The sequence below is a fragment of the Oncorhynchus nerka genome, linkage group LG25 (assembly GCF_034236695.1).
Source record: "Oncorhynchus nerka isolate Pitt River linkage group LG25, Oner_Uvic_2.0, whole genome shotgun sequence".
Taxonomy (NCBI): Eukaryota; Metazoa; Chordata; class Actinopteri; order Salmoniformes; family Salmonidae; genus Oncorhynchus; species Oncorhynchus nerka.
The window spans coordinates 16,664,248-16,680,301 of record NC_088420.1 but is presented as its reverse complement, the minus strand read 5'-3'; the positions used below and the strand labels follow the sequence as shown (position 1 = coordinate 16,680,301).

At 43.9% G+C, this 16,054-nt stretch overlaps 1 protein-coding gene across 1 annotated transcript in view; it reads right to left on the bottom strand.

Moving 5' to 3' along the window:
- LOC115109083 (rab GTPase-activating protein 1-like) overlaps positions 1–16,054 on the bottom strand; it is a 159,488-nt gene that overhangs the window by 58,010 nt on the left and 85,424 nt on the right. Inside the window, 2 exon segments of the mRNA XM_029633663.2 lie at positions 3,182–3,256; positions 7,561–7,674. Of these exon segments, the coding sequence (XP_029489523.1) occupies positions 3,182–3,256; positions 7,561–7,674 (189 nt within the window).

The following is a 16,054-nucleotide window of genomic DNA, read 5'->3' as shown; positions in this document are numbered from 1 at the left end:
CCATCTCTTGTCCCTCCCTCCCTCCCGCCATCCATCTGTTGTCCCTCCCTCCCGCCATCCATCTCTTGTCCCTCCCTCCCTCCCGCCATCCATCTCTTGTCCCTCCCTCCTCCCGCCATCCATCTCTTGTCCCTCCCTCCCTCCCGCCATCCATCTCTTGTCCCTCCCTCCCGCCATCCATCTCTTGTCCCTCTCTACCGCCATCCATCTCTTGTCCCTCCCTCCCGCCATCCATCTCTTGTCCCTCTCTACCGCCATCCATCTCTTGTCCCTCCCTCCCTCCCCCGCCATCCATCTCTTGTCCCTCCCTCCCTCCCGCCATCCATCTCTTGTCCCTCCCTCCCTCCCTCCCTCCCGCCATCCATCTCTTGTCCCTCCCTCCCTCCCTCCCTCCCGCCATCCATCTCTTGTCCATCTCTTGTCCCTCCCTCCCTCCCTCCCGCCATCCATCTCTTGTCCCTCCCTCCCTCCCTCCCTCCCGCCATCCATCTCTTGTCCCTCCCTCCCTCCCGCCATCCATCTCTTGTCCCTCCCTCCCTCCCTCCCTCCCGCCATCCATCTCTTGTCCCTCCCTCCATCCATCTCTTGTCCCTCCCTCCCTCCCTCCCGCCATCCATCTTTGTCCCTCCCTCCCTCCCGCCATCCATCTCTTGTCCCTCCCTCCCTCCCGCCATCCATCTCTTGTCCCTCCCTCCCTCCCGCCATCCATCTCTTGTCCCTCCCTCCCTCCCGACATCCATCTCTTGTCCCTCCCTCCCTCCCGCCATCCATCTCTTGTCCCTCCCTCTCTACCGCCATCCATCTCTTGTCCCTCCCTCCCTCCCTCCCTCCCGCCATCCATCTCTTGTCCCTCTCTACCGCCATCCATCTCTTGTCCCTCCCTCCCTCCCTCCCGCCATCCATCTCTTGTCCCTCTCTACCGCCATCCATCTCTTGTCCCTCCCTCCCTCCCGCCATCCATCTCTTGTCCCTCCCTCCCTCCCGCCATCCATCTCTTGTCCCTCCCTCCCTCCCTCCCGCCATCCATCCATCTCTTGTCCCTCCCTCCCTCCCTCCCGCCATCCATCTCTCCCTCCCTCCCTCCCTCCCTCCCGCCATCCATCTCTTGTCCCTCCCTCCCTCCCTCCCGCCATCCATCTCTTGTCCCTCCCTCCCTCCCTCCCGCCATCCATCTCTTGTCCCTCCCTCCATCCATCTCTTGTCCCTCCCTCCCTCCCTCCCGCCATCCATCTCTTGTCCCTCCCTCCCTCCCTCCCGCCATCCATCTCTTGTCCCTCCCTCCTCCATCCATCTCTTGTCCCTCCCTCCCTCCCTCCCGCCATCCATCTCTTGTCCCTCCCTCCCTCCCTCCCGCCATCCATCTCTTGTCCCTCCCTCCCTCCCTCCCTCCCGCCATCCATCTCTTGTCCCTCCCTCCCTCCCGCCATCATTGCTCCACTTCTCCCTCCATCCTCCCTCTCTCTCACTTCTCCCTCCATCCTCACTCTCTCCACTTCTCCCTCCACCCTCTCTCCACTTCTCCCTCCACCCTCTCTCCACTTCTCCCTCCATCCTCCCTCTCTCCACTTCTCCCTCTCTCCACTGCTCCCTCCATCCTCCCTCTCTCTCCACCCTCTCTCCACTTCTCCCTCCATCCTCCATCTCTCCACTTCACCCTCCATCTCTCCACTTCTCCCTCCATCTCTCCACTTCTCCCTCCATCCTCTCCACTTCTCCCTCTCTCCACTTCTCCCTCCATCCTCTCTCCACTTCTCCCTCCATCCTCCCTCTCTCCACTGCTCCCTCCATCCTCCCTCTCTCTCTCACTTCTCCCTCCATCCTCCCTCTCTCTCCACTTCTCCCTCCATCCTCCCTCTCTCCACTTCTCCCTCCATCCTCCCTCTCTCCACTGCTCCCTCCATCCTCCCTCTCTCTACTTCTCCCTCCATCCTCCCTCTCTCTCCACTGCTCCCTCCATCCTCCCTCTCTCCACTTCTCCCTCCATCCTCCCTCTCTCCACTGCTCCCTCCCTCCATCCTCCCTCCCTCCATCCTCCCTCTCTCCCACTTCTCCCTCTCTCCACTTCTCCCTCTCTCCACTTCTCCCTCCATCCTCCCTCTCTCCACTTCTCCCTCCATCCTCCCTCTCTCCACTGCTCCCTCCATCCTCCCTCTCTCCACTTCTCCCTCCATCCTCCCTCTCTCCACTGCTCCCTCCCTCCATCCTCCCTCCCTCCATCCTCCCTCTCTCCACTTCTCCCTCTCTCCACTTCTCCCTCCATCCTCCCTCTCTCCACTTCTCCCTCCATCCTCCCTCTCTCCACTTCTCCCTCCATCCTCCCTCTCTCCACTTCTCCCTCCATCCTCCCTCTCTCCACTTCTCCCTCCATCCTCCCTCTCTCCACTGCTCCCTCCATCCTCCCTCTCTCCACTTCTCCCTCCATCCTCCCTCTCTCCACTGCTCCCTCCATCCTCCCTCTCTCCACTGCTTCCTCCATCCTCCCTCTCTCTCCACTTCTCCCTCCATCCTCCCCCTCTCCACTTCTCCCTCCATCCTCCCTCTCTCCACTTCTCCCTCCACCCTTCCTTCCTTCCCCCTTCCTCCCGCCATCCATCCATCCATCCATCCCCCTCCATCCATCCATCCATCCATCCCCCCTCCCTCCACCAATCCTTCCCCCTCCATCCACCTCCCTCCACCAATCCTTCCCCCTCCATCCATCCATCCACCCACCTCCCTCCACCAATCCTTCCCCCTCCATCCATCCATCCATCCATCCATCCCTCTCCCTCCATCCATCCTTCCCCCTCCATCCATCCATCCATTCTTCTCCCTCCCTCCCTCCATCCATCCATCCCTCCCTCTCCCTCCATCCATCCTTCCCCCTCCCTCCATCCATCTCCTCTGACATACTGTCCTGTTGTTCACCCTGATCCTGCTGCACTCTCCTCCCTTTGTTAAACCTTAACTTTCCTTCTCTCCATTGTTCTCACAATCAGTCCCAATACAACTAACTGAATCTTAATACGTGCACTTTGCACTTATCCAAACTCTGTGCTCTGCAATCGTTTTCCAGAGCCAATGTATTTTTATTATTGAATTAAATTGATAATCACAACAGTGCAGACTTCATTCTCAACTGCACTCTGTGGGTTCCATAGACGTTGTGTAGACATTGTATTGAGGTTTGAGCCCCACTTACGTGCAGTAGCAGCACTGCAGCCAGGAAGGACTGTCCCTGACAGTAACCAATCTCCTTGTCATAGACTGAATAGGCCTGGAACACAAAGCAGAGAGCCAATAATGTCAGCCATCTCATAGCATGAATAAGAGACTGTGTGTGTGTGTCATGCATGTAACATACTGAGTAAGACGATTTTTTGTGTTTTAAAATGTGACACACCAAACAGTTGAAGACACACACTGCAGTTCAAAAGGTATAAATGTTGAGGAGTCCTTCTCACAGTAGATACTAGGCTGTTCAGTTGTTATTTGTGGTTTAAAAGTTGCTCAACGTCCGCAGTTCTAGAGTTTTAGTTCCATTTTCAACGCCTTTTAATTGTCTGACAAAATCTAATTGTTGTTGTCACGTACACAGTTTCGAGCCGGTCTAAGAGGTGCAGGGAGATTCTTTACAGGATATAGTACTATCAGCTCGCTCACATCGATAGTACATGTTGAGTTGGGAGAGGACCATTTGCACGGCTCATACAGCATAGAAAGCATATTTCCTTTGTTTCTTGCTGAAAGCCTTTCGGGACCATCTTTATCGGCGTGACTTTAATCTTGCTGGGCCAATCAAGATGGAAAGCTTTGTAAAGCCCTGTTTTCAAAGGGCAGATTTAACAACACAGAGGGAGGGTGGAGAGGGGGAGAGAGAGAGAGAGAGAGAGAGCTCCCTGGTTCGGTCTTCTTCAAAGCAGTTGGCAAAACAGCCTCCTCGAAATCTACAGTTAGGGGAATCACCCTATTGCAGGGAAAGATGAAAAGATGCATTCGGAAAGTATTCAGACCGCTTGACCTGACATGTTTTTTTTTTAACTTTCAGCCTGATTCGAAAATAGATACAAAATAAATATATCAATCTACCCACAATACCCTATAATGACAAAGCAAAACCAGAAATGTTTGCAAATATATTACAAATAAAAACTTAAATATCACATTTACATAAATATTTAGACCTTTTACACAGTACTTTATTGAAGCATCTTTGGCAGTGACTACAGCCTTGAGTGTTCTTGGGTATGGCACTTAGCACACCTGTATCTGGGGAGTTTCTCGCATTCCTCTCTGCAGATCCTCTCAAGGTCTGTCAGGTTGGATGGGGAGCGTCGTTGCACAGCTATTTTCAGGTCTCCCCAGATATGTTTGATCGGGTTCAAGCCCGGGCTCTGGCTGGGACACTCAAGGACATTCAGAGACGTGTCCCGAAGCCACACCTGAGTTGTCTTGGTTGTGTGTTTAGGGTCGTTGTCCTGTTGGAAGGTGAACTTTTGCCCCAGTCTGAGCTCCTGAGCACTCTGGAGCAGGTTTTCTGACTCCGAATTGCTGCTGCTGAAAACCATCCCCACAGCATGATGCTGCCACCACCATGCATCACCGTAGAGATAGTGCCAGGTTCACTCCAGACGTGACACTTGGCATTCTGGCCAAAGAGTTAAATCTTGGTTTAATCAGACCAGAGAATCTTGTTTCTCATGGTCAGAGTTCTTTAGGTGCCTTTTGGCAAACTCCAAGAGGGCTGTCATGTGCTTTTTACTCAGGAGTGGCTTCCGTCTAGCCACTCTCCCATAAAGGTCTGAATGGTGGAGTGCTGCAGAAATGGGAGAACCTTCCAGAAGGACAACCATCTCCACAGAGGAACTCTGGAGCTCTGTCAGAGTGAACATCAGGTTCTTGATCACCTCGCTGACCAAGGCCCTTCTCCCCCGATTGACCAGCTTGGCCGGGTGGCCATCTCTAGGAAGAGTTTTGGTGGTTCCAAACTTCTTCCATTTAAGAATGATGGAGGCCACTGTAGTCTTGAGGACCTTCAATGCTGCAGACATTTTTTGGTACCCTTCCCCAGATCTGTGCCTTGACACAATCCTGTCTCGGGGGCGCTACAGACAATTCCTTCAACCTCATGACTTGTTTTTTTCCCCCCCAACTATGGGACCATATATGTGGAAAGGTGTGTGCCTTTCCAAATCAAATGAATTTACCACAGGTGTACTCCAATCAAGTTGTAGAAACATCAAGGATGATCAATGGAAACAGGATGCACCTGAGCTCAATTTAAAGTCTCATAACAAAAGGGTCTGAATACTTATGTAAATAAGAAATTACTGTTTTTTATTTTATATTTTTTTTGCCAACATTTCTAAAACCCTGTTTTCGCTTCGTCATTATGGGGTATTCTGTGTAGATTGATACAGATGTCTATTTATTTTATTTAACGTAACAAACTGTGGAAAAAGTCAAGGGGTCTGAAAAACTTTCAGAATGCATTGTACACTTGACACCCTACTCTGCATAATACCACAGATAAAACAACGTGACAGATATTTCACTGGATGTATAAATATGAAGCACCCGGTTGGCATTGCCACTTACTACCAAATATGGTAGTGAGAGGAAGCCCACGATGACTAATTTGTTCCCATTGGAAACAACAAGCTGTGGTCCATCTTGGTTCAGTTAGAAAATCTTTGATAATACTGTGCTACTTTTGACCAGAGCCTTGTGCCCTACTACTTCAAACGTCACTGGAACCTTCTGTCCCGAGGACCTACTTAACAATGTCATAAGCAGGACATAATTGATGACAATTAATGACATGACTGGCTACGTGATGAATTATCTTATTAATTCACACCATCAGCGTATACAGGGTTTTCATTAGCTAGCATCAGGTAGATTCTAGGGACTTGGTTCTGGGTGCAAAGATGAGCTTGATTGTTTATGACATAATTATTGGTGTTAAATGTTAACCTTAAAGTTGATTAAAATAAAATCCACAGTTGACTATAACATTACATACATATTATAAACAGTATATTATGTCAATGAGTCTTGATTGCTGTAACATTCTCCACAGTCCATTGCTTTTAAAACATAAATTAAATATGTTTTTCTATGTGTTTCCACCTGGAATACAGAGGGAAGTGTAATTGAGGAGCTATACTCCGCCTGGCTCTCTTGAGAGTAAGAGACGTTTGATGGAGTGTTGCAATTCAGCCCGCTCTGCCACGGTTAGACAGATGTACAATGCTAGCTGGATGGGGGTCTGGGATAGATGACATTCCTATTTGTCAGCCGGGACAGATTAACTGTGGCTGGCTGTTGTGTGTAATGATTATCATTTGGAGCACAACCAATCACGTGGTGGAGAATGGTGGAGAATTTGACCTAATATTGTGGTCCTTTGTAGATCAGTTGGTAGAGCATAGCTGTTGTAATGTCAGGGTAGTGGGTTTGAATCCTGGCACCACCCATACACATCAAATGGATGCACGCATGACTTTGGATAAAAGCCCCTGCTAAAAGTAAATATGATTTATATTACATTACAGTTTCCTCCTCTTCTGGGCCCGTATTCACAGATTCTCAGAGTAGGAGATCTGATCTGGGATCAGTTTTTGCCTTTTAGATAGTAATTATTCAAATGATTATTAGGTACAGGGGGATGTTTTTTTCTGCTGGTCCTGACACAATTCAATGCATGTCCTTTGAACTCACCTGGACAAAAAGCATTGTAGGAATAGAATAGGAGATAAAAGTGCATGTCTCTTCAGGAACTAACCAACCCTATCAACAGGCAATCTACATGTATTTGCATACAAATGAAAGCCTGGTGCTAAACTGACATAGTTGGTAGGTTAAGACACTTTGTTTGTTTGTGTGTGTGTGTGTGTGTGCGCCTTCCAATCCGTTGTTTCACCACAGCATCCTTCTTTGTTCTCTGAATTACCAGATAAAAGAAAATGTAGCATCATTCTGGATTCATACCTTATCTATATTCTATTTGAGTTACATGTTTTAAAACTAAAAGCTTATGTGTTGGTTTTGAGCAAGATACAATGTTAGCTATTGTATCGGTGTGCATCCTAACATGTTACTATGGCAACTTGGTGTGTGTGGAGTATTGTGTGGTTTGTGTTAGCTTGCACGTTTCTGTTCAGAGTACTTTTCTGTGCATTATGTCTTCAGTACGTATCGGGTCATCATACAAGGTAAGCTTTTAGCTGCTCCCGCAAGTCATCTAACAATAGTTTTAGTGATACAGAAACACAAATAAATTCTGACAGCTACACTCTACGCATTACTTTGAACACTGAAGCTAAAACTATTTAACTTTGATCTATACTCATGCATTTTGGGGTTGAGATCAAACGTTTCATATGAAGCGACAGTACAGAATGTCACCTTTAATTTGAGGGTTTTTTCATACATACAAATTAAAAACATTTGATCTCAAATCCAAAATGCTGGAGTATAGAGCCAAATTAAAAGTTTTAGCTTCACTGTCCAAATAAATAGGTATGGAGTGTACATGCTTTCATAAACGTCGATCACCAGTGTGTCATCCATCCGTACCTTACAGATCTTGTAGAGGGAGTCCTGTCCGTCTCCGTCCGTGTCTTTGAAGTAGTCGTGAGCGGGGAAGGTACGGTGGATGTCTCTGGTGATCACTCCGTCCTGAGCAGAGTCCTGCAATACAAAACAAGGGCTGTGTAAGACATATGTGACTGTTTTACTCTATATACAAATGCAACTATAAATATGAAATGTGATTCTGTGTGAACACACCACTATACTGTGTACATACAGGCACGTACGAACAAGATAATTTCCAACAGACTATAAATAGCTATTCCAGTGTTTCAATACCTACAAGCAACACAACCTATAGTCAGAGAGAAATGTATAATTGGACATTTTATCAATACACCATACAACTTCACTAAACATCCTTGCATTATTCAAATAGCTATAGTATGCCCAAGGAAACATATTCAGAGGAACAACGCCACCCAACATGTTAAAGTCAGTAGACTAGAGAGAGACAGAGAGAGAGAGAGCGAGAGACAGACAAAGCCCAGAAGGAGAAAGAAAATGATATTTTCTGGTTTTCAGAGCATATTCTGTGTGAGCGCCTGGTGATGTCCCATTCCCCTCAGCTTCTGCCTGGGCTTTCTAATCTGCAGCACAGCACTTCCTCCAGGATGACTGGCAGCCTGGCATTCTCACACTAACAACTGTGAGCTGCAGATAAAACAGGCCCCAGCACCCTGACGGCTCTGACTGGTGTGTGTGTGTGTGTGTGTGTGCGTGTGTGTGTATGTGTGTGTGAGAGAGAATGAGTGAGAGTGACAGCGTGCGCGATAGAAAGTGAAAATACACGATCGTTCTCATTTGGTCTCTTTCTCTTAGTCGCTTAGTTCACGTGTATCACAGAAGAGGAACTGCCAGCCTTTGCGAGGTTGAGAGGCGCACGAGTCAAAACAAAATGCACCAAAGTAGATGACACTCAATTGTGTATAATGGGGTTAATTGTGTGCAATGGAGTCTGGCAAGAGCATCAACACACAGGCTAACATGCCATTCAGCTCACATTAGGTGGAAGTTGACCTTGACTACAGGTCTACAGCCGAATAAAGGGGGGAGGGGGAGAATGAGAGACAGAGATATAAATAGATATACACTGAGTGTACAAAACACACCTGCTCTTTTCGTGACAGACTGACCAGGTGAATACAGGTGAAAGCTATGATCCCTTATTGATGTCACTTGTTAAATCCACTTCAATCAGTGTAGATGAAGGGGAGGAGACAGATTAAAGAAGGATTTAATTGAGACATGGATCGTGTATACAGTGGGACGAAAAAGTATTTAGTCAGCCACCAATTGTGCAAGTTCTCCCACTTAAAAAGATGAGAGGCCTGTAAATTTTCATCATAGGTACACTTCAACTATGACAGACAAAATGAATTGCTCTAGAGGAGATCTGCATAGAGGAATGGGCCAAAATACCAGCAACAGTGTGTGAAAACCTTGTGAAGACAGAAAACATTTGACCTTTGTCATTGCCAACAAAGGGTATATAACAATGTATTGAGATAAACTTTTGTTATTAACCAAATACTTATTTTCCACCATAATTTGCAAATAAATTAATAAAAAATCCTACAATGTTATTTTCTGAAATTATTTCCCCATTTTGTCGGTCATAGTTGAAGTGTACCTATGATGAAAATTACAGGCCTCTCTCATCTTTTTAAGTAGAACTATTGGTGGCTGACTAAATACCCTTTTATCCCCACTATATATGCCATTCAGAGGGTAAATGCCTTTGAATGGGGTATGGTAGTCGGTGCCAGGCGCACCAGTTTGTGTCAAGAACTGCAACGCTGCTGGCTTTTTCAAGCTCAACAATTTCCAGTGTGTATTAATGGTACCCCACCCAAAGGACATCCAGCCAACTTGACAACTTTGGGAAGCATTGGAGTCAACATGGGCCAGCATCCCTGTGGAACGCTTTCGATATCTTGTAGAGTCCATACCCTGATGAATTGAAGCTGTACTGTAGGAAAAGGTGGGGGGCTTTATACAGCCGTATAAAGCTGTATTCTAAAACATTATATAACAGCTCATACATGTTTATAAAGCATTATACAGTACCGTCAGGTTTTAAGTAAAGTGTTGCTCAAATATCATACTGAAATAACAGATATGTGCAACAGCAGTGTCCGTCTCAAATAGGACTGGGTTAGAACACACTACTATGACATAGGCCTTGTTTTGTTATGATTCTGTCCAGCTAATACTAATTGGATGTGCGTAACTAGTAGCCAATAGCCTAAGAACAGCTTAGGGAGCAACGGATTCATTTAAGGCAGCAAACAACAGACCGTTGAAGGGTTTGACTGTGGCTGCTGCTGCCAGCTTGGCACATGACAACCTGTAATGCTTAACGAGATTGGAAACGAGGTGGTACGACACACAACGCATTATGGGTGGGTTGGAACTAACCGTTTTATATTCGTCCATTACTAGAGCAAAAGCCATGGATGTTTCTTAGTGCAATGTGTCTTGGCATTTCTTGAGAATATGAAGATAAAAGTATAACAATACCATAGATACCAGCATGAACATGTACACACATACTCTCTGAACAGTCCCCCTTTCCACAACACTCTAACCAGTCTAATAATTAATAAAAAGCGCAGTACCATGGCAACATCAATCTGGGTCTGGAGGAATCTCGTTGACAGGGCCAGTTGTTAACAGTTTGATTAAATGAACGGCACGTCACTACTAATTTAAGGCGCCATTAGTCACCTAAAGCCAGTAAATAAGGCTAGGTTTCCTCTCTACTTCTTCAGATGAGCCAGTTCTCTGATACAATGTCCTTGGCGTCTCTGCTCCGTGCCACTGGCTTGTTGTCACACTGCACTCAAAGGAACAGAGATGAAAAGGGAGAGAAGGCAGAATGTATGAGCAAGGATTTGTGTGTGTGTGTGTGTGTGTGTGTGTGTGTGTGTGTGCATTGGTCAATGACATTGGCAATGTGTGTTTGTCTGCGTATGTACAGTGGAGTCAACATTATTGCCACCCTTGATAAAGATGAGCAATAATGACTGCATAAAATAAGCCCACTTAAATAATGAGCTGTATTGTACGCTCAATAAAATGGAATTCTATTATTCTACACTAATACAATCGCTCAAAGAAAGAGTTTGTTTAACATGTAATGTTTTTTTCTTCTCAAAAAGGTAGGGGTAAAAATGGACACCCCTAAAGATGATTATAAATAGATAACTGCTTAGTATTTGGTCCCATATTCCTAGCACACAATGACTACCATCAGCTTGTAACGATACACCCCTAAAGATGATTATAAATAGATAACTGTTTAGTATTTGGTCCCATATTCCTAGCACACAATGACTACCATCAGCTTGTAACGATACACCCCTAAAGATGATTATAAATAGATAACTGTTTAGTATTTGGTCCCATATTCCTAGCACACAATGACTACCATCAGCTTGTAACGATACACCCCTAAAGATGATTATAAATAGATAACTGTTTAGTATTTGGTCCCATATTCCTAGCACACAATGACTACCATCAGCTTGTAACGATACACCCCTAAAGATGATTATAAATAGATAACTGTTTAGTATTTGGTCCCATATTCCTAGCACACAATGACTACCATCAGCTTGTAACGATACACCCCTAAAGATGATTATAAATAGATAACTGCTTAGTATTTGGTCCCATATTCCTAGCACACAATGACTACCATCAGCTTGTAACGATACACCCCTAAAGATGATTATAAATAGATAACTGCTTAGTATTTGGTCCCATATTCCTAGCACACAATGACTACCATCAGCTTGTAACGATACACCCCTAAAGATGATTATAAATAGATAACTGCTTAGTATTTGGTCCCATATTCCTAGCACACAATGACTACCATCAGCTTGTAACGATACACCCCTAAAGATGATTATAAATAGATAACTGTTTAGTATTTGGTCCCATATTCCTAGCACACAATGACTACCATCAGCTTGTAACGATACACCCCTAAAGATGATTATAAATAGATAACTGCTTAGTATTTGGTCCCATATTCCTAGCACACAATGACTACCATCAGCTTGTAACGATACATACTTGCTGGACGCATTTGCAGTTCGTCTTGGTTGCGTTTCGGATTATTTTGTGCCGAATAGAAATTAATGTTAAATAATGTACTGTATTTTTGGGAGACACTTATATTATAAATAAGAATGTTTCTAAACACAATCTACATGAATGTGGATGCTACCATGATTACAGATAATCCTGAATTAATCCTGAATAATGATGAGGGAGAAAATTACAGTGGGTTAAAAGGTAATAACCCAAGACATTACTTATAACAGGGGAGGTTAGCATGTCTTGGGGGGTATGATATTTGACACTTACCTTCTCACTCATCATTATTCGCGATTCATTAAAGATTATGTGCAATAATGGTAGCATCCACATTACTGTAGAAGTAATATGGGACAGCGCATTAAAAACTGTTGACTACTATATTTATAAGAATCTTTAAAAAGGTGTCAATAATTTCAACCACTACCTTATTGAGAAGAATTGTTGTTCAACAAAATCTCTGAGCAATAAAATAATTTCCCCATTTATTTGAGCATACAATACAGCTCAATATTTGAATGTTTTATTTTATACAGTCATTATTGCTCATCTTTAGCAAGGGTGTCAATTTCAGAACCCTCTAATCACTCTGATATCAATACAAATCTAATCTAATGAAAAACACACATTTCTATAGGCTATGCAATAGCGTGAGAAAAAGTGATGGGCTCTACTAAAAAGAGGAGGATTCCATCAGCGTACTATAGTAGGCTAGGCCTACTATATTTATTTCTCAACTTTTCTAATATTAAGCACATTGCTTATATTTACAACAGGACAATAGCCTACCTGGCTGGCATGAAATGAACCACGCAAAAAGTGTCCTCCAATCTTAATTTAAGTGCATAGATTACATTTTTTTCCCGCTGCCAGGTACACAATAATGGTCCATTCTAAATCAAAACAAATCTCACACATTTTATTTATTATATGTAAAGACAAGATTAAATCAAGAATAGTCTGATGGGTGACAATATTAGCCTTTTACTTAATGCAACCAAATACTAATTGAGTGTATGTAAACTTCTGACCCACTGGGAATGTGATAAAATAAATAAAATCTGAAATAAATAATTCTCGATACTATTATTCTGACATTTCACATTCTTAAAATAAAGTGGTGCTACTAACTGACCTAAGACAGGGAATCTTTACTCGGATTAAATGTCAGGAATTGTGAAAAACTGAGTTTAAATGTATTTGGCTAAGGTGTATGTAAACCTCCGACTTCAACTGTATATTATCACTTGTGAATGATGCCCAGCATAAGAAACCAAGCCTTTTTTTGCGCCTTTTTCGAATCATAATCGCACACCTCATGTAGCCTAGCCCATAGGCCTATATGTTTTAATAAGGTTAGTATCACACCTCATGTAGCCTAGCCCATAGGCCTATATGTTTTAATAAGGTTAGTATCACACCTCATGTAGCCTAGCCCTTAGGCCTATATGTTTTAATAAGGTTAGTATCACACCTCATGTAGCCTAGCCCATAGGCCTATATGTTTTAATAAGGTTAGTATCACACCTCATGTAACCTAGCCCATAGGCCTATATGTTTTAATAAGGTTAGTATCACACCTCATGTAGCCTAGCCCATAGGCCTATATGTTTTAATAAGGTTAGTATCACACCTCATGTAACCTAGCCCATAGGCCTATATGTTTTAATAAGGTTAGTATCACACCTCATGTAGCCTAGCCCATAGGCCTATATGTTTTAATAAGGTTAGTATCACACCTCATGTAGCCTAGCCCATAGGCCTATATGTTTTAATAAGGTTAGTATCACACCTCATGTAGCCTAGCCCTTAGGCCTATATGTTTTAATAAGGTTAGTATCACACCTCATGTAGCCTAGCCCATAGGCCTATATGTTTTAATAAGGTTAGTATCACACCTCATGTAACCTAGCCCATAGGCCTATATGTTTTAATAAGGTTAGTATCACACCTCATGTAGCCTAGCCCATAGGCCTATATGTTTTAATAAGGTTAGTATCACACCTCATGTTTTAATAAGCCACCTAGCCCATAGGCCTATATGTTTTAATAAGGTTAGTATCACACCTAATGTAGCCTAGCCCATAGGCCTATATGTTTTAATAAGGTTAGTATCACACCTCATGTAGCCTAGCCCATAGGCCTATATGTTTTAATAAGGTTAGTATCACACCTCATGTAACCTAGCCCATAGGCCTATATGTTTTAATAAGGTCAGTATCACACCTCATGTAACCTAGCCCATAGGCCTATATGTTTTAATAAGGTTAGTATCACACCTCATGTAGCCTAGCCCATAGGCCTATATGTTTTAATAAGGTTAGTATCAGACCTCATGTAGCCTAGCCCATAGGCCTATATGTTTTAATAAGGTTAGTATCACACCTCATGTAGCCTAGCCCTTAGGCCTATATGTTTTAACAAGGTTAGTATCACACCTCATGTAGCCTAGCCCATAGGCCTATATGTTTTAATAAGGTTAGTATCACACCTCATGTAGCCTAGCCCATAGGCCTATATGTTTTAATAAGGTTAGTATCACACCTCATGTAGCCTAGCCCATAGGCCTATATGTTTTAATAAGGTTAGTATCACACCTCATGTAGCCTAGCCCTTAGGCCTATATGTTTTGATAAGGTTTGTATCACAACTAAAGTGGCCAAACTAACTTTTGATAATGGTGTTTTCCACTAATTGAATATTTGCGCTTATAATGTTAAGAAATAGCCTAATAGTTTATCAACATTTTAAACTAAATGTTCAGATCTGTTGTGTCAGCCACATTGCATCCCTCAAGTGTCCCAGACTATGTTTGGAATATGTATTTCTCACACAGAATAGATTAACTTTTGTACTATGGGGGGTAGTAGAATAACATAGGCTAGTGCTTTTGCTGTTTGTTAGGCCTACACATCTTGTTGGCTGACGAAAAGTAATTGTGGACCGTTCTTCCAATATCTTCAATATGCAACTTGGAATTGGATAAGGATGTACGCAGTTGGGTTCTCCGATGCGTCCGTCTTCACTTGTAGCCTGTGAGAAAGACCCAATCATGGGCACAGCACTCAGGGAGAAGGCCGCAAAAGGCATGGATTTTTTTTTAGGGTGCATTACAGCCACACAAAGGGGATGCTGCTGTGAAATTCTAGGCATTATCAAGTGCTTGTCAAATTGTGAATGAGAGACGGATGTATTGTGTACAGCCTGTGCAAAAAAAAAAGCAGAGCTCATGACTTTCAAGCTACTTTTTTCCAAATCATCATTAGAGTTGCAGCCTTACAACGTATTAAAAATCAAAACATATAGCCCAACGTTTGTAGAACTTAAGTCACATTAATCTCTCTAAATTAAGCATAAAGGAATACCTAGTTCTCAACACAGAATAGCCATATGTACGTATTCCCTCAAATCGAGAAAATATCCTTTCTATTTTATTCAGCTTTGTTCAATTGTATTCTTCATACTATAAAATAATGCCATGGAATTCTAAGCAAATCTTGTCTGCTAAATGCCAAATGGCTTTGGGATACACTAGTTCACATATGTCAGAGTCAAGGCCCGCGGGCCACATCCGGCCCGCAAGAAGGTTTTTTACGGCCCCTGGGATGATCTTGATTTATTATTAGAACCGGCCCGCAGCAAGCCGGCAGCCCGCAGATCTTTTACACGCACCAATACTACATTTCCCACAATGCAAAGGTGACGCACCGAGCAGTAGGCTGCTTCATTTCAATATTTATTGGCACAGCAGTCGTCAGCATCACAGTAAAATTAACTTTCAGATACCCATCAAAAATGGCAAAACGGAAGGTGGATACTGAGAACCGGGGTTTCAAACAAGGTGGGAGTCGGAGTATATGTTCACGAAGGTAGCTGGAAAACCTGTGTGTCTTCTGTGTGGAGAAAGTGTGGCGGTACTGAAAGAGTATAATCTGAGACGACATTATGAAACGAAACACGCGGACAAAAACAAGAATATGGACATGGAACAAAGGCTACAAAAGGCAGAGGAATTAAAACGAGGCCTCAAATCTCGACAGGCTCTGTTCAAAAAGCCAAATCACAAGGCCAGGCTGCTGTCAAGGCCAGTTTTATTTTGGCAGAAGAGATCGCTAAATCAGCCCGGCCATTTACGGAGGGGGATTTCATCAAAAACTGCATGATTAAAGTTTGTGACGAAGTTTGCCCAGAAAAAGGCAACTCTTTTTAAATGTGAGTCTGAGCAGAAACACCATTGCCGAGAGAGTAGACCAGTTGTCCATCAATCTAAAAGAGCAGCTTGTGAAAAAGGGAAAAGATTTTATTGCATATTCCTTGGCTGTGGATGAGAGCACCGACATTTCTGACATTGCCCAGTTGTCAATTTTCA